The sequence below is a fragment of the Natator depressus genome, chromosome 17 (assembly GCF_965152275.1).
Source record: "Natator depressus isolate rNatDep1 chromosome 17, rNatDep2.hap1, whole genome shotgun sequence".
Lineage (NCBI taxonomy): Eukaryota > Metazoa > Chordata > Testudines > Cheloniidae > Natator > Natator depressus.
Window position 1 is genome coordinate 2,190,050 of NC_134250.1, and position 23,291 is coordinate 2,213,340.

At 45.3% G+C, this 23,291-nt stretch overlaps 1 protein-coding gene across 2 annotated transcripts; it reads right to left on the reverse strand.

Moving 5' to 3' along the window:
* Positions 1 to 147: 147 nt before the first annotated feature.
* Positions 148 to 23,151, reverse strand: NUFIP2 (nuclear FMR1 interacting protein 2). 2 transcript variants are annotated; one of them, XM_074974612.1, is made up of 4 exons: positions 22,979 to 23,151; positions 14,120 to 15,835; positions 5,211 to 5,243; positions 148 to 3,794 (listed from the first exon to the last, which is right to left on the reverse strand). In XM_074974612.1, the coding sequence occupies exons 2-4, from the start codon at positions 15,627 to 15,629 to the stop codon at positions 3,742 to 3,744; spliced, it is 1,596 nt and encodes a 531-aa protein (XP_074830713.1). In that variant the 5' UTR covers positions 15,630 to 15,835; positions 22,979 to 23,151; the 3' UTR covers positions 148 to 3,741. The 2 variants fall into 2 exon arrangements, with proteins under 2 accessions (XP_074830713.1, XP_074830712.1); XM_074974611.1 differs by lacking the exon at positions 22,979 to 23,151 and having other exon boundaries at positions 14,120 to 16,006.
* Positions 23,152 to 23,291: the final 140 nt, after the last annotated feature.

A 23,291-nucleotide genomic window follows, 5' to 3' on the forward strand; every position in this document is an offset into this window, starting at 1 on the left:
AGGGATGAAGAAAGGAGAGAGGTGGGGGGGTTCAGACTTTAGTCAGGAGAAAGGGAGAGGACATGTAGACCCCCACCCCCTCTTGTGCAGGAATAGTCAAATAAATATAAAACTTCACTTGGTAGGGGAAACGGGGGGGGTGGGGGGGAGGGAAGAGTAGGTTGACTCATAGGGCCTACATTCAAAAGAGAAAGTTAAAAGAAGCCTTTAACCTGAATTAGTATCTTCACTGCTATTAAAAAAATAGATCATGATTTCGTTCTTAGTGCCACTTTCGAATCCTACACTTATTTTAGGCTTTTGTTTTAAACTTATTTTACTCAGTGTAATAAAAATAAATGGCACAAAATAAATACAAAGTTCGTTCTCCAAACATGAATAAAATACTTGCACACACATTCATTCAATTCCTAGTCTGTGTGTCCCACCTCCCTGCACCCCCCCCCCCACACACACCATGTTCAGTCCCCAGAATGGGAGAAGGTGGCACCTTTTCCAGGTTGTATTTGGTTTATGCTACAGTACTAATACTCTGAGTCCAAGGAAAATTCAAAAGACCTATCAGTAAACAATAGCATTGTTTGAATGGGCTGAGTTAGTCACAGATGAATTTGTTTTTATAAATTTACACAAAAATAATCAGAAAACAGATTAACTCTTAAGATTTTTTTTTAATAAGTGCTCAGTAAAGAATTGTGTGAGGACTTAAGGAGAAAGACTGCAGACACAGAGAGGGTTAAGTGTTACAAAACAGCACAAAGGAAGTTTATTCCATGGTCCTGCCTGTCCCTAGGCAATAAAAGGTATCCAACTTGTTGCCCAGAAATACTGCCTTTGTTAGCAAGCTGGAACTACAGGGCTCCCAGAAAGAGAATTTCTTAACTGCTTGAAGCCAACGGTACAACCAAGGGAGCTTTCGAGTGGAGGAGGCAGACGGTGAAATATTTTAGGAGACGAGATGCTCAAACACACAAATGGAGAGAACTGTAGAAGGTGTTTCTGCATCAAATACCAACGGCCCGAGGGAAGGGGCAAGGCAGTGGTGTGAGAAAAGCAGGGGGAACAAACATTTAGAGATTATTTTATTCAGTTTCTTTTGAGAACTTATTTCATTATTTGAAAGATGCACTGGATTGGCTAAAGTGAGTTTCCTCAATACTCAGCAAGACTAAGACACATTTCTAAACTCTAAGGGTCAGATTCCATTTAGAAGATATTGCTGTTCCGTAAAAGCAGATGTTGGGGGGCACAGCTTTATACCCCGTGCAAGCAAAACAGGGGTTTTTTAAATATATGGAATCCAGCCCTTAAGGCGGCAAGTGATTACACAAGGCAAATAAATATACAGCGGAACTTTAAAGCCTGTAAAACAAACTAGAGACTTTGCTATTGACCTGAAACATTTAAAAAAAACCCAAACATTTTTTGCCTCACTCTTTTAAGTTATATTTTCCAGTTTGTTCAACACTTTAAAGCTCAAGAATGCATCAGTTCTCTTTCACAGAGGAACCAACAGCAATTCCAACTTTTGGCAAGCAGTCAGGAGACTTAACAGAATTAAACAATAGGAGCTTGGGGGGACTAGATGCAGGGCACATCTGTAAACACATTGTACATTTGAAAGTTACAAACACCTGTAAAGGTGATACAGTTTATAGGTGAAATAGAATCATTCCGCAACTGGCCAACCGCAAGTTTCTGAACCTGGACTGATACAGTAAGTTATTTGTTACTATATATATATATTATGTCATATATATATATACAGTGTACTAATACATAAAATGGAGTAGGCAATCCATCGTTATACTTTTAAAACTAAGCATGGCAGAAAGCGAACAATCTTAAAAAGGTACAGGAAAAATTAAAGTTTCTTTGTCCCACTATGAACCTGAGAGCTTCATTCAGGAACAACCTCAATAAAAGCATGAAACAATTAAAAAAAAAAAAGACACGCATGCTACATACCTAATTATTTTCTTTTTAAAAAGAGTAGATACATCTAAGCACAAAGAGTAGGCAAAAGTAATGGGGTTACTTCCTTCCCCTAATGCCCCATGGGATCCAGTCTGATTTTACCAGATGCTAACTCCTGTCAACCTAAATGCCCAAATATTTTAGCCAGCACTCAGCTGTGAGCATACAAGAATATTTAAGAGTTGTATATGTATGGAATTTGGACAGGCCAGAAAACTTGTTTTGTTTCACTAATGATTAACTGATCAGTCCTACATTGGACCCCAGGAATTTTGCACCTTAAAAAACAAAGTAAAAACAAACAAACAAACCCACCCACCACCAACACATTTTTAACATGCTACACACACGCTGCAGCGCCACAGTATGGATCGCACAGTTGAAGCCTGCACTCTCTTCCGCCTTCTCTGCTATTGCCGGAAAGCTGTCCTTGGTTTTGATGATTTTTAAATTTTCATTCCTACCCCCCCCACCCCATTTTGCTTTTGTAATAAAATATATTTTAATAGAGATATAATGAGAAGCAGCAAAAGAGCTCAGAAATACACAGACTGCATTAAAATATAAAAGAATATTTCCAATGGCCGGGACAGTATTCCCTCACCCATTGCTTTCAGGGACAAATGGGAAAGGGTTATGATTCCCATAGGTTTTTTCTCTTTTTTCCTTTTTCCTTTTTTTTTTTCTTCTTCTTTTTTTAAAAACTTATTTCTAAAGAGAAAAAAAATACTTGAAGGGTGAAAGTCAGCAGAACACAAACAATTTCTCTTCAGGTTTTCAGTGAAAACAGGAAAAAAAGCACATTTAGTGTTAAGAGACAGACAGAGCAAATATGAAGCACCTACAGTTGATAGCAGGAGATAGATAGATATATATATCTATGTATATATATATATATTTTTTGCTCCCAGTGATACAATGGCATAAAAGTGTGGGAACAGGGTTTTTTTTCCATATTAAATGCCTAAACCAATTGCTTGTTTTGCATGTTGTCTTTTAAAATGACACTCGTGAAAGAGCTCTTCAGTTGTAATAGTCCAAAGTGTAACCGGAGTTTTGTCAACTCTGTAAAACCAACGTGCATCCCAGAACTGCAGAATTACAATCTTCCCCCTAGAAGAACGATGCTTTAAGACAATTTTCTCAGCACCTGATGGGCTGTTTTACTCCTGGCAAGACATGCAGATTATATTCTCTGGAAAAAAGGAAACCCTGCAAACTTCAAGGTGTTTCTCCAGCATTCGCACAGGGTTCAAAGTAAAACAAAATAAAACAAAAAGGAGGGGAAGGGGAGATGAAGGATGGTGAAACATCCCGATTTCCCTGTGATTAGTGTATCACTACAGTCACAGAACAAGAAACAGAAACCTTGTAAAGTGGAAATGCCTCTCCAACCGTCACTGTTGCCCATGTTGATGACAGCAGGAACTTTAGAACCAGGCTTGTGAATTGAGTCTGTACTCGTTAATCATTTGCATTTGCTCTTTAAACAAAAACAAAACTAAAAAACCTATTCAGTACCGGAGATTAAATAATCATGTGTGAAGTCTGCTGAAATAAATTTTCAGATTCCTTAAGAAGTCTAATTACTTTCAGTCGCCATTTTTTAAATAACTATATATAATTTGTATATATTATCCTGTGATTCTAGTTATGGTTCCTCTGCTGCACTGAAGATTTAGAAGGAGCATAAAAGCCTTTTGTCCCCTGTGAACAGCATCACGCTGCAGAAAGGTTATAATAGGCAGTCTTGTCCTGCTACCTTCATTGATCTGGACATTCCATGGCTTCATCATAAGTGATTATCCTTTTGGGATCTGAAAAGAAAAATTAAACTCAGCTTTAAACAAACTGCGTTCAGGTTCTGAAGCAGAAAATATTCATGAGCAAGAGACCCGCAAACCAGCAAAACACTTAGCTAATTGTTAAAAAACCTCCTTTTTTCTCCCTGAACTGCCACAATTTAAAAGGCAGTTTCCTCTTTGCTGACAGGTCAGTGATCTACTTCCTCTATACAAAAGAGCTGGGCAGCGTTCCAGTGGACTCCCAGCAACAGCACCCCCAGCCAATGTATTCAAGAGCCTAACTGACTCCACACAGATGAGTGCTCGCTCCCAACATTAGATCAGTGCAGTAATACAGCAAAAGTACAAAGGTCTTTGTGATGAAGTGGGACTGTTCTTAATGCTTCCTCAGAATACTGTAGGGGTGCCTCAGTTTCCCCATGGCATTTCTTAAGTCTCTAGTGGGTGGGATAAGGGGGTGTAATATTGCAGAGCAAAGGGCCAGTGTACATAAATGGCCGACACTCTGTCTCCTGGCAACTGATGGCCTGGGCCCTTCCCCCCTGCAAGGTGAGAACTAAAGGGTTGGAGAACAAAGGAATCCGGTGACCTCCTGGCTCGGGAAAGGGACAAAGCCCAGAGAAGGAGGGGCTGAAGAGTGAGGAAGTTGGGGGCTGGCTGGGGACATGGAGTGAAGTGCAGACGTGGTTGTCTGGCTCACTGCCCCCCAAAATGGACCCAGCTGAGGGATCCTGTTCTCTGCACCTGCAAGCTCTGTTTTAGACATTGTTCCTGTCGTCTAATAAACCTCTTTTACTGGCTGGCTGAGAGTCCCGTCTGACTGTTGAGTTGGAGGCTTCCCCAGGACCCTGCCTGGGTGGACTTGCTGTGGGAAGTGCACGGAGGGGCAGAGGAGGCTGAATGCTCCGAGGTCAGACCCAGGAAAGTGGAAGCTGTGTGAGCTGTGTCTCCTGCAGACAGGCTGCTCACAGAAAGGAGACTTCCCCAGAGTCCTGCCTGGCTTCGTAGGGAGCAGTTCCAGAGCATCGCCCGGGGACTCTGTGACAGTCTTCATTTAGCGTTTTCCCCACAAGTGAAAAGAAACTTCATTTCACAGCTGAAATGTGGACACCCAGGAAAGTTTAAGATTGATATTTGGGTGAAGTCTGACACCAGCAATTACAGAATTACAGGAGTTATCAGACCTAGCCTGACTTTTGTCTTTTTACATTTCGTGATGGGGCTTTTACAGTCCTCACGGCCACCACTTCTGAGCACCCAGATCTTCAGCTAGTGTCAGCACTTTTAGAAGCCAAGCCCCAGACATCTCACCCACTGCCTGCCTTTGCTCAGAATACTGCTTAACCATGCTCGGCTCTTCAGTGGTCTTGGTTTAATATAACAGCTCATTGTTACTCATGTCACTGTTTCATTTTTTAAAATTCTTACCTTGCTTTTGCAAATTCCAAATAGATTCCATTTCTGTGAAGGCAAAAGAGAGAGAGAGAGAGTTAGTGTTTTGCAGCACTACGGTACACTTAGTGAAGCTTCAGGACACGCTTTCATTTTCAGGCTTAGCACTATACTAGAACTGTTGCAACAGAGGGGAATTAGGCCTGAAGGATCTGGTAGTCAGAGGCCTAGAAGCAGCTGCAATGCAGCCTCAGAAGTTAGAGGCCCAACTTCGCATCAGAAACGAGATGTGTCACTTGCCACTTTCCAGTCTTACAAATCACGACCCAACTCAAAATTTACTAGACTGACTGGAACACCCCTTAGCAGCAACTATTACAACCTCTACAAGTAGCCTGAAGTTCTGATTTTTACGAGTAGACAGTTACAGCATGTGAAATTATAACTGCCAGAAAAAGTGTCTCCTGGTTCACAGCACAGACCTGCTGAAGCATGGCATACGAAATGGTATTTGACTCAGATCACCATGAAACCAGTAAGAAGCATTTCCGCAAACATATTAGAGAATGAGGACTTGTCTACACTTGAAATGCTACAGCTGCACCATGCAGACACTACCTCCCGTCTGTGTACGAAACCTATCTCCCTGAGAGGCCGTAGCTGGGTGGATGGAAGAACTCTTCTGTTGACCTAGCACTGTCTATTTTGGGGGTTAGGTTGGCTTACCTATGCCACTCAGGGGTGTTGCTTTTTCCACACCTCTAAACAATGTAGTTAAGATGCCTTCATTTTCTAGTGTAGACCAGGCCTGAGACACAAAAGTATGCACAGAAACACCAAAGAGATTGCCAAACTACTTGCTCAACATACAGCTTTCGTTATAAAAGCATCCTGGAGCCAATTTAAACAAATGCTCGCTAAAAGAAAGCACATTTTCTATTTATCTAACCCCAACGAAGACATACAGTGACGGCGCTTTTAAATGAGTCTCTCCTACACAAATTCACATGCAGGGTACCAAAAGCAAGAAACACAAAATGTGACTTCTGTAAGGAAGGCAAACTATATTTCATAACAGATCTTGAGTCCTCTTGAAAAGAAACAGGGTTATTCATTTAACTGGTCTTTATTGTATGGCTTAAAATATTTAAGGAGGTTTATTTGTGTCTTAATATTGGAAATGTGGCTGTTATTACTTGTGGGGAAGGAGCAGATATGCTGCAAAATAAAATGAATCAGCTTTAAGAATTCTTTTCCGAGAGCGAAGCTAGTAACTGCTAAGCGGGACGTGGATGGGAAGTGGGGCCCACGAACACTGGAACTAGGCAATAAGGAAATTAGGCAGCATGGAAGGGGGGGGGGGGGGGAGAGAATACCTACAAAAATTAATGGATTTAACCTGGTACATGCCAAATGCCACCTCAATCAATTGTTTGTACTGCTGTTTCCCCACCGGTGTTTTGTTTGCTTATATGGCAAGCTCTGTGGGCCAGAAGTTGCGTATCAATACATGCAGCGAGAACTCGATAATATTTAGGCCTTTTGTAACAAAGCCAGCCACAAAATTTTACTAGGCCTGTTATTTTCATGTCCTCATAACAACAATACTCTGCCCTCATCAGATGACACAAAGTGCTTTACACAACATTAACTGAGCCTCACAACCGCCTGAGAGAGGTCGGTGCCATAAGTGACCACTATTCATCAATGCAATGCAGCCTTCTAGGAGGTGAAATGAAGCATCTATCGGAAGTGCAAAGTGGCATTACGCTTGCCCATTCAAAATGACAAGGTGCATGCGTCATTTCTTAGCTGCTAAAGATCACCACCATTACGGACAGTCTTGTCCAGTGGGGTGAAAAAGGAAAAGACAACTGGAAACCACGACCCCTCTTGCTAGCTATATAACAATTAAGTTACTATCAAATACTGTAATGATTCAAATCAGTTACATCAGAAGAGGAGGAGGAGTTCAAACCCCTTACACCACCACTCTTTCATGAAAAGAAAACAAACAAACAGGAAAAGTTCTTGGCTTCTGTGCTTTCATTTGGCCAGGAGTGTGAACGCTATACTACAGCTGAGCATGTCCGACACTGGAAGACGGACTCATACAGGACTAAATGAGAAAGGCAAAAAGTTGTCCGATGTTTGTAATCTAAGGCCTGGTCTACACTACAGAGTTTGGTCGACACAAGGTAGCTTTGTCAACCTAACTATGTAAGTGACTACACCACAATTTCGCTCCCGCCAACGTAGCTGCTGCGTGCCACTGACTTAGCTCCCCCTCCACAAGCAGCACAGAGTCAAGGTCAATACAGTGTCAGTGCAAACACAGACTCTCACTGGCTTTCAGAAGCCATCCCACGTCTCACACTGATGGTACAATCAGTGCAAGAGCTCCTGGCGAGGACACACATGGAGTGGAGCATGGACAAGCAAAAGCCATTTAATTACTGCAGCGGCTGGATGTCAACATAACGTAGGTTGATGTAATTCTGTGATACAGACATGCCCTAAGAGAAAAGGATGTAAAAAGGAACGCAGCTTGCTTAAGCTATGTCTCCACTGCTGCAGTGTTTCAGTGTACACCCCTTCTAGAGCAAGGGGAGGGGTTCTCCTGTCACTGTGAGTAGGCCACCTCCCTGAGAGGTGAAAGTTAGGTTGATGGAAGTACTCTTCTATCAACCTACACAACTGTCTACGCAAGGGGTTAAATTGGCTTAACAGTCTCTCAAGGATGTGGATTTTTCACATCCCTGAGAGACACAGCTGTGCTGATGTAACTTGGGGTAGATTAGCCTTTAGCCTCCAAATGTGATCTTCCTTTTTCTCCCAAGAAGGACAGGTAGAAGGGAAGGGGGCGATTAGAGCAAAGTGTCCTGTAATTCCTGGCTATCTTGAAGCAATGGTTATCAAAGCATACAGTCTGACAAATCCTGAAGAATGAACATAATTTATGAGCTCATCACATTAGTCTAAGAGAGACTGCCATAAACCTGGAATTAACTATTCTGATAAGAAATGGGTTTAAATGCTAAATAAGAACAAATACCTCTCCTCTAACTGACCCGTAACATTGAAATGCAGTCACCCCATGCTATCTGAACATTTTACCTACCTGCTGAAACCCTGTTTCATGAAGGAAGAATACTTCTCTCCCCATTGCCTCAAGAGGGCCAATTACAACACAGAACTAATGAGCTTAATACTTCCATCAATCTTAATGTTGGATTCTTTGTTCAATATGCTTTTCCTAGAATGAACCTGTTCGAGTTTTCCCCACAGTTCTGGATTATCTCAGTGCCTCACTCATTGGCTCTTCATATCTGGCAGCTCAACAAACTGACCTCTGCAGAAAACCCCTTTAAATTCATCAGGACAATAACCAGGGGGTGAAGGACAGAGAAAAAGGAAAGTTGCATAATTTGGAACGATTAGTAGAAGCCTGTTTAGAATTGTAGGCTAAGTCCCTTTGATCTAGCAGCTGATTTCCCGGCTTTCCATTCTCTCTGTTTTGGGATCAGTTTTTATGTACTGATGCTGGTGAAGCATCTGGTCTCTGGAAGTTTAAGATGCTCCTAGCCCCCCTCTTTTTTCAGACACAATAATATGAGCTGATGAGCTGCAACGTCTCTGTGCTCCCCACAGGATTTACAGCAGTGACACAGCTCCAAGACAATCCTTTTATTTCCACACTCGCCTTTCCCTAGAGGAGGCTTCCGTAACCCCCAGAAATACAAAGGAGAATTTAACCAGGAATCGAATAACCCATTCCTTAAAAGCGGGAGGAGCCCCCCCACAGACTCTAAACAAAAATACGTAGTAAGTTCCTGCTCCAGGACCTCAACTCAAAGACTGTAAAGCTTCAAGAATCGGTGAAGTGTGTAATGGGGGAGAAAGATGCTGGATTTTCAGGAACAATGACAAGTGAAATGGTGCATCTTTTCCCCAGAGACCCACAAACCCAGAAAGATTTCACTAGCAAACCCTTCCAGGAGAATAGGGATGAGATTCAATGGGTCCAGACCCCTTCCCATGAGGTCTCCCAAACCCTAGGCTCTCCAGATCCCTGCTCTATGAAGCTCTTAAATTCCACTGGACCAGGGCTCAGCTCTGAAAGGCAGGAGCTCCATCTTCCTGGTGACCCTGGGAGATGTCTGGGACAGGGCATTCCAGCAGTGTCCAGTCATACAGCTCAAGATTATGGAATTACTGCTTACCTAGGAAAATCGGGAATCCTGTTATCGAAGGCCTCAATCCTACAATTGGACCTGTAAGGAGATACCTGCACGGAGCCCTATGGATTTCAATGGAGTTCCCAAGTCCCACACATATGGCTCTGGCAATACGAGAGGGGCCTAACCTAATGAGGGACAGAAGCCTGGATGTGATTCTATATGACAAATTCAAAAGTCAGATTCAAGACTCACTGAATTTGTCATATATAAAGATGGATACTTAACTTCCATAAAATCTCTCCCTCCAGAGAGCCTGCCAGTGGCCAACAGGTTACATATTTCAGTAGTGCTGTGGGCTAGATGTTTATTTCAATTTACTATGTTAACTGTAAATATCCTGCTCAAAACTAGAAAGGAAGCTAGGAGAGGGAGGCTTTTAATACCAGCTTCCCCGCGGTGGTCTGATGTGTGTCCCTACTTACTGGTTGGAGGGATTTATACTACGTTCTGGTTTTGTCTAGGAAACAATGCAGAAGGCTAAAACTGTGTGTGGATCTTCAGTAACTCTGTACCACAGTTCTAGCTACTAATTAATGGATCCTGATCAGCAGGAAAAACACAGACAAAAGGGGGAGGGGAGACTCAGAATTTTCTTACATTCAGGACCCACAAAAACATAAAAAGTGTCAAACTGAGACCTAACAGAAGGAAAACTCTGTTCTCTTTTTTCAGAAGCAAAAGACAAAACGGTGAATTCACAGCTCTTGTTTTGTGTGACCCAGTTCACCATTCCAGTGAAAGCCACTAGTGGCCGGCCCACACTGCTGTGCTCTACTTCCCAGACCGCTCTTGTTTCTTCATGGGGTGCAGCAGAGAAGCCAAGAAAGAAGCAAGCAGGAGCACTGGGAAGAACCCAAGGGCAGGAAAGAACAGTAGATATAACTAACTTTCTCTCCCTATTTGGGGTCTTCACTACTTTGTAATGAGACTTAAATCCTTCTTTCCTTAGCTAACAATATTCTTACTACATAGCATCCCCCCCCTCCCCCAAAACCCCAACGCATCATATATAGAGATCCCTGAAATGCAGCCACCTCTGACCTGGAACATGGCAGCTGTTTTAAACACAAAGACTACAATACATGACCGTTTAGGATATGAAACAAGTTTTTAAAAAGGGAGCATTTAAGCAATCGGAAAGCAGTTACCTCAGCCACCATATAGCTGGGACAAATATACCGTACTCTTGTTTAAAAAACAAGGCACCACCAGAATTGGTAAAGACCAGTTTAATCTCAACAAAGAGGTGACACTTCAATAGCCCCTAATGCATTGCCATGCCTGGGTCAGTGCTGATCCCGAGGGAAGTGAAGCCCCCTGCATAGTCAACCCCTCTTCCTGCAGGTCTGGGGTTTATTCAGACTCCCATTCAAAATGACCGTCCAATCTCCACCCATGTAGCAACCAGGCCCAATATTTAGCTAGTAAGATCTCATTTAGCACATAGTTCATTCCTTTTACAGTACTGCAGTACATAGAGGAGACGTACGAGTTGTCAGCAAAGAGACAGGTTGTTTAGCTCACCCAGAAGTTATGGATTTGTTACAGAAATTACTAGTTGAAATTCTAGGACCAGTGCTATGCAGGAGGTCAGACTAGATGATCATAATAGTCCCTTTTGGCCTTAAAAATCAATGGAAGCCTGGAGGCAAAGCAGGGAGAAAGACATATGAAACTAACTTTCAAAGCATCCAAAAAAGAAATAAAAAGGTGCACAAGTACTGCCAGACCCTCAGCATGTTTCCAGTGCCCGACACCCATGCGCCCAGCAAACTTACGAGGGCAAAAGCACACTGGGTACATGTGAATGAGTACAAACATTCCACTCCAAGAATTCCCATATCCAGCAATAGACAGCATAGCAAAGCGTACCCTGTCCGGAAAGACAACGCTGTCCGGTGCCTAGAGCACAGGACTAGGACTCAAGTGCTATTCCCAGCTGCCTCTGTGATTGTACTGCTGCGTGCCTCAGTTTTCCCCCGCCCCATCACTAAAAGGACGGCAACATCTTTCAATGGGAAGCTGAGAGTGTTACTCACGTTTTGTAAAGCACTTTCAACTCGTGGATGGAACATACATGTACAGAAAGTATCATCAGAACCATCCTGTGTTTTAGCTTGCAAAGACTCAACTACGAGAGTCACCAGATTAAGATGGAGGACAGATCTGAGAAGCAAGCCATCAACACCTCTCTCTTGCCAGGTTGATTATTTGCTTTTGAGGAGAGAGCAATTCCCCCCCTCTCCCTAACCCCCACCCCCAAAATCCAAACACACTAACTGTTCAGTCTGCACAAATCTCCCCCCAAATTACAACAGCGAGAACAAAAGCCAAGCTTTCAGCATCTCACCACTGGGAGATAGTCAGACAAATCATTCTGTGTTACTGAATAGGAACATGGCAGCTATTTATCAGGGACGCTGGGAAACTGCACAAGACAAACCGTGGCAGAAGCATGGGGAACTTACCATTATTTTGCTGTTCTTAAAACATTGTTAGACATTTTATTAGAGCTGTTTGCGTCAGTGCTCTGGTCTGACTGTAGGCCAACAGAACATAAGCAAGAGAATGGTGCTGGTATTTTCATCCACATGTGCAGATCACTGATACGGCCCGTGTCCTGTAACTGGATGTGGGCAGACAGACCCTTGCACTGGTGTGGAGCTCACCAATTTCAATTGGGTTCTGCCTGGTCACCCACCAGGATTTGATCGCAATATCATGGCCTTAACGAGTAATTACTTTTTGCAGCTGTCTGTCAGGATGAGCAGTACGTCTCATACCACTGATCCATAAAATGGCACTTCAGAAAATATGCTCCAAATCACACTGGAATCCTTTCAGAACAAATGCCAACATACAGATGAACCAGGAAGCAGGAAAATGGGAAGACACTCTAATTTGGACTTCGGTTTCCACTCCCCAAACCAGGAAAGGCATCTAATGAGTACTGACTTGTAAATGCAAGCTCAGGTTCCTCCCAGCAACCCATGTCACATGATTCGTATGGCACTGATTACAAGAGCCATCCACCCATTATCTTCTAGGCTGAAGCCAAGATGTCGTCTGGAAATTGGTACAGGAGAAGGCAGGTTGAGAAATCAAGAAGGCACCTGAGAAGGACATTGGGGCAGAGAACTCCAGCTCACCCCAAACACATCCCAGAATCATAATATGACCAGAGTTACTACTCTGGATGGGCCAAAATGGAAAAAGCGTGTGTACAGGTGTGGGCGGAGGGGATGGTCGGCAAAGGAAAGGGAAGAGCTGCAATTAGTTTAGAAGTGCTTTCATTCCCATTGTTTATTTCTGCCATTGACAATGATTAGCTCCATCACAGAACAGGGGAGGGGAGTGTTCATCACCTCCACTGTAGCTAGTACTGTTCAGGTGGAGACTGTCTTGCCCAGCTGACCGAAGAAGGGAAGAGATCTAAAGAACAGTGGTAACAGAATGGCTACTTCGTTTCTTTAAAAAATAAATTTAAACTGAGCAAAAAGAAAATAAAAACCCAAGTTTGCAACTGTTGCAGAAATCTCCAGACATGGCAGGATTAGGCTCGTCTGGAACTCTACTTCCCAATGTTCCTGGTTTTCTCTGAAAAGCTGGCCAAGATTCAAGACTCAACAGGTGCAAGGAACACACAAAATTCTAAAGCTCTGCTTCATGACTAAAAGAAACTAAAAGAAATCCTGAAAGTGTAGATAAAAATAAATTGACAGACACTAGGTTGTTATTCCCAGTGAGAATACTAGAGCATAGAGGGTTAAGAAATTACACTGACCCAGGATAATTTTTGAGTTGCTTAACAACAAACAAAGCCACCAAGATTTCTAAGCTTCACCTGAATGAATTGTGAAGACCTTGGAGAGGTAATTTTGCACTCTCTCTGCAATAGGTCATAATGCATTAAATTTCCACTTAGGCCATGAAAGAAATCTTGTCCCCCCACTTCTGAGCAGCTATCATTCAGCTCTCCCCCGAAAGGAATACTTCATGTAAGGCTGCCTGGAGCACTCTTTCTTTGAAGGGGAGGGGGTGTTGGTGAGAAGAGGTAGCAAAAATAAAAGGGAATTGCCCAAAAGGTAGATAAGCAACAACAAGCCAAGGGAGCACCTAGCTAACTGAACTGCAGAGCTGTCAAGAAGAGGCAGAGAGCTTGTGAATATCCAGAAACTTCTGAGCCAAACAAGAATGAAGGGTAATTTTAGTCATTTTATTCTATTGGCTCCTGGCTGTAAATATCCATGCCACATATCAGACACCTAGCTCATTTTTTTAAGAGCAACCCCTGAAGTGTTGTTGGAGACAGACAGCCTTAAAACAAGAGGAACAGACCAGGTAAACCAGTGGGTCCACTGCTGAGCTTTCACCCCCTTCAACATCAGGAAGTTTTGGAAGATCTACTTACCGTACATGAGTTTGACACAAACATGCACCAAAGGTAAAACAGCTGTAACTATTACTTCTACCAAATCTCACACACTTACCCACATGAATAGAGAAATGAGCACCTTTAACATAGCTTGAATGAATAAATCAAGTAACTGCTAGAGTATTTTAAAAACAAACATTCTTATTCTGCTATGGCCAACAAAGACGGAGCAAGAACGCCATTCTTAAAATCAAGGGATGCAACCTTTACAGGATTGGATTTTCCCAAACCAATTAAGAGCCCCATTAGGAAACAACTTGAACCATTACCTTTAGTGTGATATACAATAGCAGCCCTCAGGTCAAAAGAACCCCAGCTATCTTTCCTTTCTAGGCCTCTCTGGTACCTCTGATCTTTGGCGGAGGCTAACAAATTGTTCGTAGGAGAAGCCAAGGGATTCTCTAGTTCATAGTCCTTTGAGAGGAACACTAAAGCACCTTGGCTACTGGTGTCTGCCATTTGCAGGTCACCTATGTGATGTGGCTCCAAAGACAAGACTCCAATCTCACTAGCAGTCCCAGGCTTTATAATACCACTAAGTATTTGAGGGCTAGTCCGTTTTTCCAGCTCATAAGCCTTAGGAAACACAGGTTGTTCAGTTCCTGAGGGAATGATTTCAGCACCCTGTGAAACCAAAGTGGCAGGATATTCCCCTTGAAATGTCACTTCCATTATTTTATTATCCGTTGATTTCCCAAGAACAGTCTCAGGCCCAGCACTGGGCTCATTTATAAATGATAAACCCCACTGGTTCTGGAAGATATCCCCCAGGTTCTGCTGATTTGTCTGAGATGGCAGATCCACCTGTGCTGTGCCCAAAAGCACAGATTGCATATTTGAAGGGTAGATAAAAAGGCTAGACTTCTTTTGTTCAGCGGCTGGTGAAGCTGCACTTATGTCCTGGTGTACTGACTCAGGAGAGGCTGATGGTACAGTACTGGCAGCCATTGTGAGCAGTGGCTGGCTCCCTGGGGAATATACATTCCCATCAGTCCCTGCTAAAATGGGCCCATTTGAAAAGCTAGCAGAAGTAACAGACTTCATAGCAGACATGGGGACTTGGGACAGTCGACTCGGCATTTGGGCCTGCGTTTCTCCAGTAGATGAAGACGACGATGAAGACGACAGAGAAGAAGATGGGTTTTGAGCTGCTTTGTTGAGGTTTTCTTTAACTTTGCTTGCATAACTTATTTTAGGAACTATTTTAGCACTGCTGTTGTCCACTGGAAAAACTGGGGGTGGTTTAAACAGGGTCCACGAGTCCTCTTTTGATGCAGCCGCTGATGCATGCTTCCCCTTGGGCCGGTCATCAAACTTTTTGCTGCTAATCCCAGGTTTGGCATCAGAGTTTTTTCGTTGCACCTCCCCAACCCCAGTTTTCCCACGGCCTGCTCCTCCAGCCCCAGCTTCATACTTCCAAACAGGCTTAGTATTGTCAACTCTGTTTCCCTTTTGTTCACTATAGTCGGTCTTGAAACTCTCAAGTTCCTGTTTTAAGGATGGGGTATTGACCTCCTGTTGCATTATTTTGTCCTGCACCAGATTCAAGTTCTCACAACCCTTGGCGCTGTTACGCCTGCCTTTCCGTTTCTTAGGTGTGGTATATCCACTCTCAGACCCACTGCCATCGTTATCTGCCCCTTTGCCTACATAGCCATTAGTGATATAACCAGAACTATTTGTTACAACACCATTTGGAATAGATACTGCCTCTGGTTTGTCTGAGGATTGATTTTCTCTAAGTTTATTCTCATAAATTTTTTCATTCTTTTTGTCCATACTGTTTTTCTGAATGAAGTTCTTGGGTTTGATTCCAGCTTTCCCAAAGGTGCTGACCTTAACAGTCTGCTTTGGGTTTACATTAGTGTCTACAAGTTGCTGGCTGCCATTTGGTACCCTGGAAGATGGGTTGGTTGTTTCATCAGCACACAGGCCCTTTAATGATACTTCTCTTTCTCCTGCGTTACCATTTAGCTCTCCGTAGCCTAAAACAGGCAAAAACAAAAAGACAAGAATTAAAAAGTGAAACGTTAAACTTCTGATTGAAAAAAAAAAAGCTATAATTAAACCCCTAAACATAACCAGCTTTTTAAAAAAGAGTAAAAAGTGTCCACCCTTTGATATACGACAGCAGGTCCTTACCACTTAATGTCAAAGTAAAGGGTATGGTCTCACCTCAATGATGGGAGTTAAGCACATAAAGCCCACTAGAAGGAAACACTTCTCTATGGACTCTAACATGCAACAGAGCATTTAGCAGGCCTCTGAGCTCTTATTTTTTAAAATAATATATCCCTTTGCATACAGAAAGCAATCAGGCTATTCACAATGCTGAAGAGAACTGCAACGTTATTGTGGATTTTCATATGGTTTGATTCCGATAAGTTTAAGAATGCTTCGGACACTACTACACAAGCTACTTCAGAGTCCCTGTTGATCAACAGGGCTTCATCCAATTCAGACACTGATTACATTTCCACCTTGTCATTGTTTCTCAAACGCTGTTTTTTGCACCCAGGACAGTGAAAGACAAATAGCCCTAACTCTCACTTCATCCTCTCCCTAAGTACCACCTGTGATCTACATTTTCCAGTGCTCATCAGCTTTGGAAATGCTTTTAGAAAATTTCCCTTTGTAATGTAACCTCACTCCATTTCAGAATAGTGTTAGAAGCGATAGGAGGCCCACCACTTCCCTGCTTGAGTTATTAGCTTTAAAAAGATAACACGACTGGAAAGAAACAATCTTCAATTCTTCAGGTGAACTTTTCCATCAGTTTCAGAGTAACAGCCGTTAGTCTGTATTCGCAAAAAGAAAAGGAGGACTTGTGGCACCTTAGAGACTAACCAATTTATTTGAGCATAAGCTTTCGTGAGCTACAGCTCACTTCATCGGATGCATTGTGAGCTGTAGCTCACGAAAGCTTATGCTCAAATAAATTGGTTAGTCTCTAAGGTGCCACAAGTCCTCCTTTTTCTTTTTTCCATCAGTGTGAGACCAAGCCACTGAAAAACTACAGTATTAAAAGGGCATCCTGTGGAAAATGGAAGTATTGGCAGATCTGGATTCAGGCACAGAAAACATAGGCCCTTACCTAGGTCCCCACCTCATTGAATCATGTGATTACGTCAGAATCTCAGCTTTCATCAAAAGAAAAAGTAGGTTTCTAGCCCTTGTGGTTGCAAAGAGAAATTCAAAAACATGACCAGGTGCAACTGATGCATTGATGTCTGCAGAAAAGCATGAACTGTCGCATGCACGTCAATGGTGCACAACTCCAAGACCTATCGCTCTGGATGGCCCCACCATCGCTACATCAACAGAGGACTAGATTTGTGACCGGGGAAGAATGCAGTGGGCTCAGTCCACCCACTATAACAAGTAATGGAGTTCCCTGCTGCCACCCCTTTGAAAGGGGGGGCCTGCTGGAGCTCTTGGGAGGAGGAAGGTGATCCATGGTGTTGCCCCCAACATTTTTTGGGGGTGGGTGGAGTGATCACTACTGCCACTTCAAGGGCTGGTGGGACCAGAAGGTCCCCCCGCCACGTCCTGGCATCTCCGGGACCTCAAATTACCTTAATATGGCTTGAGTGTGTCGAACTTTTCAGATGCAAGAAAACCCATGTGTTCTCCTCAACAGAAAACATTTTGGGCCTGATTCAGCTACACTGTTGTAAAAATGGAGTAATGCAGGTGACACGCTGGTCTAGCAAGTTCAGAACAAATATTTTCCAACAGAAATGTTGTTATTCTTCAACTGCTATGCTAAAAACTGTCACTCTCAAAATTAAAAAAAGAAAAGGAGTACTTGTGGCACCTTAGAGACTAACCAATAATAGATTTCCACTCCATACGTTTAACCATATTGGTTAGTCTCTAAGGTGCCACAAGTCCTCCTTTTCTTTTTGCGAATACAGACTAACATGGCTGCTACTCTGAAACCTCTCAAAATTAAGGGATCTTGCATCCTAAACACTCCTGCCTGGTCTACAACTAAAACTAAGGTCAACTTAGCTACATCGCTCAGGGCTATGAAAAAGTTCAGGCCCCGTGCAACACAGATAGGTCGACCTAACCCAAACTGCAGATGCAGCTAGGTCAGTGGAAGAATTCTTCCATCCATCTAGCTACACCTCTCAAGGGGGTGGCTTTACTACTGCTACAGAAAAACCCCTTTTATTGCTGTAGCGTCTACACTGCAACGGCACAGCTGCAGCTGGGTTGCTGCAGTGCTTGTCGTGCATACAGCTGCCACGCATCCGAGGGTATGTGGTCATATCTTGTGGAACTCTGAACCATGGAGATTCCTGCAAGAACCCCATTGCTCAGCTTGTTGAGGTAGGTTAAACAAGGTAAGACACTGTGTGACTATCAGCAACTGCTATAAATTTTCCAATAATGTAATTGTATTCATATTGTTGACCATAAATACTTCAACCCAACGATGCACAGATTGATGGAATTCTAACAGATGAGCCAAGGATTGAAAATTAGTTTCAGGGTGACATGCAGAGAGCAAGTCTTTTCAAGGATAAGATACCGTATAAGGCCTTTTGTGACATCACTATTTAATAAAACAAAATAAAGAGAATGATCATAAGACCACCATGCATCAGGAGTGAGAAAAACTGTAATGGATTTTGCTTTTGACTTTATTAAGAGTGTCAACAGTTTAAAGTTCCAGTTTTCAGGCATTTACATGAACGGCCTAAGTTCTCTCCAAGCTAATGCTTGGAATACAAGGTCTTCGCTTCACAGCTGTAAAAATGCACTTCAAATAGAGAAGCTTATTCTGCCACTGTCAAGTTTTAGAAACACACAGAAGTATGTTTCCAGATGTTTTGTTTGGCCATGAGACCCCAAAGAAGACCTCAGAAGGGCATTTTTAAACTGGAATTTGACAGGCATTAGTCCAAAGGCATACTACAGCTTTCAGGTATATTGGAAAGTTAACTTGGGTGTTATTTTTATTCAGTTATTTTGCTTAATAGTTTGTTTCACCATATACCTAGTCAGTCCCCTATTACACTCACCTGCAGATGATTGTGTAAGACTCATTAGCATGCAGGTTTGGGGCACCTTGACATCTATTTTTGATACAGTCCAAGTCCCTAATAGCCTTTTGGGTAGCCAGCAAAAGAACGTTTTAAAAAGACTAAATGCACATGGCATGCTAACAGCTTTCTAAACTTTACTATAACATACCAGTAAGTGTTCAAAACTTTCACAGGCATCAGTAATACAAGTTCTAAAAACAAAGCCCTGGCCACATTGAGATTTGAAACCATGACCCCAGTCCTGCAATGTGATCTGTGTGGGTGTGGAGCGGACTCTGTGTGGGTGGGGATCAGTCTGCTTTAGCTACCACTTTTCTGGAGAACCATGTTTAAATACTGTTCTTGGCAGAAAGATGCTAACACAATTCCAAATTTCTGTGCTGATGGTCTTATTCACCCAACATACAAATAACCTTCTGTAACAGGGAAATAGGTAAGTTTTAGGATTATTTTTATTTTTCTGTCATTAAAGGGGTTTGTGGGCCAGAGAAATGTCTGGAGACTCTTCCCTTCAGTTCCTTGAGAACAGAATTTAGGAATCCCAGTCCCATGCAGAGTCTAATGAAGTCAACAGAAAAATTCCAGAGTGACTTCAATGGATTTAGGATCAGATCCTTACCCACAGTTTAGTTTTCAATTAATGGAAGTGAGGTATTTGGAATGAATGCTCTGAAGGACCATCTGGACTGCCAGTTATAAAATCACTTAAAGACCAGTCTCACACCACTGAAGGCAATGGGAGTTTTTCCACGGACTTCCTTGGAAGCAGAATCAAGCCCCCAGAGAAGTGGCTGGGATCTCTACTTTTGAATACAGCCTTCCTTCCACTAATACAAGAGCTGGGATTTTACCTGGGTATTGAAAGGAAGATATTGCAGAGCAGTTGCAACATATACCTAATTCGCAGGCAAAGTAAGAAAACCAGAAAGGAATGATTTTCTAATCACAACGAGACAATGTGCTGTCACTCTCCCAGGAAGCTTTATGAAGCTTAAAATACTGATGCTGTATTGTGTGGAGAATTAATGAATGTGTAGTGTTATCTGTGATCTTATATCACATTTTCTAATTTGGCCAATTGTTTTTGTTATGGACAAGTACCAATACATTTTATTTTTAAAATACACTAGCTAGACAAAATAATGCCGGGACAGGGGAAGAGATCTGCCAGCACTTGGCAGGACCACTTACACCCATGCTCCAAGCTCAGTGGTGGTGTCATGGTGGCCATGCTGAAAGCCCACATCCTGAAGGCATAAGTGAAGGTTATTAACCACTCTTGCGCTGGGGATAAGAGCAGCATTAGTTCTAATGAGAACACACATTCTTATATATTATAGGACCATTGTGGGAATTTACGGTTCATTTAGTTTTAATTCTTCAATAAGAAAAAAATGTCCTCTGTGCACAGTCATATCATAACACCAGCCAACAGCGTTACTGGGTTTTTTAGTAGCACAACTATACCACCTCAGCCTGTGCTCTCACAAACCAAGGGTATGTCCACACTACAAGTGCTACAGAGGCACACCTGCAACTACATCACTGTAGTGTAGACACATTACAGCAATGGAAGGGTGTTTTTGATTACTGTAGTAAATCTACCCCCTCATGAGGTGGTAGCTAGGTCCACAGAAATTATTTCATCAACATAGCTGCACCTACAGTGGGGGTTAGGTCGACCTATGTTGCACACTGTAAAATTTTTCCACATCCCTGAGTGATGTAGGTAGGCTGACCTAAATTTTAGGTGTAGACCAGGCCAAGGAATGACAACATTTGGTCTGTAGTGGCAGGCGGGTACCCTACTTCTAAAGGTGCTGATGACTGAATAAGCCATTCAGTAGTAGAGGCATTAATTCAGTACAGGCCAGGATAATGCTGGGAGGCGAGAGATGCACTGCATTGGCCAGAATTGCCATCTATGGCAAGAGATGAAAAACTAAGGTCCTGACCCCTTATGTTATTAATGATACCCTAGCCCTGGTGAAGAATGTACAGTGTGTCCTGGCCAAATTCAAATGTGTCTAAGGTCTCACCCATAGTTTCAAATGAATATGGGATTCTTGACTTTGCAGCCTTAAACCATTATGTAGGGTTTCTGTGTTATTTGTTAAACTACTGCACCCACGAGGTTGCAGCTTTTCAGTGGTGATAAAATATACCCAAAAAGCACTTGAGATCTGTGAGACTGAAAGACCCCATATTGTACAGAGAGTTTTATTTCTCAGGTCCTAATCCTGCAACCAGATCTGAGCAGGCGGGCCCGTATCCCCATGTGGAGTCCCATTAATTGTGATGAAAATCCAAATGAGTCTAAGATTCCACTCACAGAATCATGGCCTTAGAAATCTATTGCTGTTATGTTATTAGCAGAGTAATTTCTTTTTGAGCCTTCAGCAAATACAGAACACCAGCTAAATTTTCTCATAGAGTCTAAAGAATTCCCCAGTTTCTCCAGACATGGAGGCAAAGCTGCCATTGCCTGCATTTGAAGGGCACAAAAGGTTTCCTGAAGAGTGGTGTTTGAATGCACATTGCACTGAAATTTTATATTTCAATGTGATGTTCTAGAACCTGTCACAAACATGGAGCCCTAATAAAATCAATTTAAGCTTAATCCTGCTTACTGAAGGTCTGACTCCAGAGAAGCGAGGTGCTTCCCTCCAATCGCTCGCTAACCCACAACCCAGTGTTTGTCCTCACTTACAGTGGGGAGCTTTCGAACAAAATGTACATTGAACAAACCTAAGGTAAAGCCTGTACATCTCCCCTTCCCACCCCCTCCAACTCGGATCGGAGGGGAAAAGGGCCAGTCTCTACTCGGCTCACACAAAGGACTGGGGGGGGAGGCTAAACATAGCCATCTTTGCTGCACAAATGAGTACCTCCATTCGGAATAAAACCTCCCCTGCCCCGTGCCCCCAGGCCCGGGGCCAGGCCGCCCAAACGATGCAAGCCAAGGCGCTGGGCGGGAGCCGGCCCCTGCAGCCGGGCTGAGCGGGCTTCCCCCCAACGTGCCAGCCCCCCGCCCCCGGGCCATGTGCTGCTACTGCCAGGGGCCGGCCCGGCCTCCCCGCCCAGCCCCCGCCCCCCCCCACCCAGAGCGCCGGGCCTGGCCCCGCCAGCGCCCCACGCGGCCCTGCCCGCCGCCGAGCGCCCAGGCCCCGCGCGCGGCCCCCCGGCCGCCCCCCCCACTCCCTCCGCCTCAACCCCCCCGGCCCCGCGCGCGGCCCCCCGGCCGCCCCCCCCCACTCCCTCCGCGCGCGGCCCCCACTCCCTCCGCGCGCGGCCCCCCGGCCGCCCCCCCCCACTCCCTCCGCGCGCGGCCCCCCCCGGCTGCTCCCCCCACTCCCTCCGCGCGCGGCCCCCCCCGGCTGCCCACCCCCCGCCAGGGCGCCTCACCCCCCCCCTCTCTCCGCCTCACCCCCTCGGCCTCCCCGCGCCGCTCGGCGCCCAGCCGCGGCGCGGGAAACGTGCCCGCTGAGCCGAGCCCCGCGCAGGCCGCGCCGAGCCGCCGGCCCCACAGAGCGGGCCCGGAGCGGCCGCCCCCGCCCAGGCCCAGCCAGGGGCCGCTGCGGCGGGAGGCGGGCTTGGGTGCGGCCGGCGCGGGGGGGGTCCAAGGCCCGGCCGGCGGCTCCCCGCGCCGGGCCCGGCTCCCAACATGGCGGACAGGAAGCGGCCCGAGAGCCGCGGAGAATGTTCCAGCCGGGCCGGGGGAGGGGAGCCGGGCCGAGCCCCCGCCCGCGGGGAGCCGGGCCGCCCCCGCCGGGCCCGCGCCGCCCCGCCGCCGGGAAGGTCACGCCGGCCGGGCCGCTCCCCTCCTCCGCCGTCACGGCCACCCCCCGCGCGCCTGCCGGGACCCCGCGATCCCCGGCCCGAGTTCCAGCCCCAGCCAGATCCCCGCCCGCCCCCGCCCCTGGCTTGGTTCCCCTCTCCCCCGCGGTCCCCGCCGCCGCCCCGGGCCCGATCCCCGGCTCCCCTCCCCCCCCCGACCTCCCGCTCCCGGTCCCGGTCCCCGGCCGCTCCCCCCCGGTCCCCGGCCCCGGCCCTATCCCCGGCCTCCCGCACCTGTTTTCTTCTTCGGCGCGTCCTGGGGCTGCGGGCCCGCGTGCTTGGGCTCATGTTTCAGCGGCGGCTTGGGCGCGGCCTTGGGGCCGGCGCCGGCGCCGTGCTGCAGGTAGGGGCTCTGCGGGAGGAGGTGGTGGTGGTGGTGGTGATTGTAGTAGTAGTAGTGGTGGTGGTGGTGGTGGTGCGGGGGGTGGTGCGGCGGCGGCGGCGGCGGCGGCGGCTGGGGCGGGCCGGGCTGCTCCTCCATTGAAAGGGGCTCGCGGGCTGCGGCACCGTGCGGACGCGGGGCGGCTCGCCGGGCACACACGGGCTC

What these genes read in the sequence shown, in the direction of transcription:
- NUFIP2 (XM_074974611.1), bottom strand. Translation starts at nt 15,929, where the DNA reads ATGTTTAGGGGTTTAATTATAGCTTTTTTTTTTTCAATCAGAAGTTTA. An exon ending in TATTGTATATCACACTAAAG is followed by an intron (nt 5,244 to 14,119) that starts GTAATGGTTCAA and finishes TTGCCTTCACAG; the next exon opens with AAATGGAATCTATTTGGAAT. An exon ending in TTGGAATTTGCAAAAGCAAG is followed by an intron (nt 3,795 to 5,210) that starts GTAAGAATTTTA and finishes TTTTCTTTTCAG; the next exon opens with ATCCCAAAAGGATAATCACT.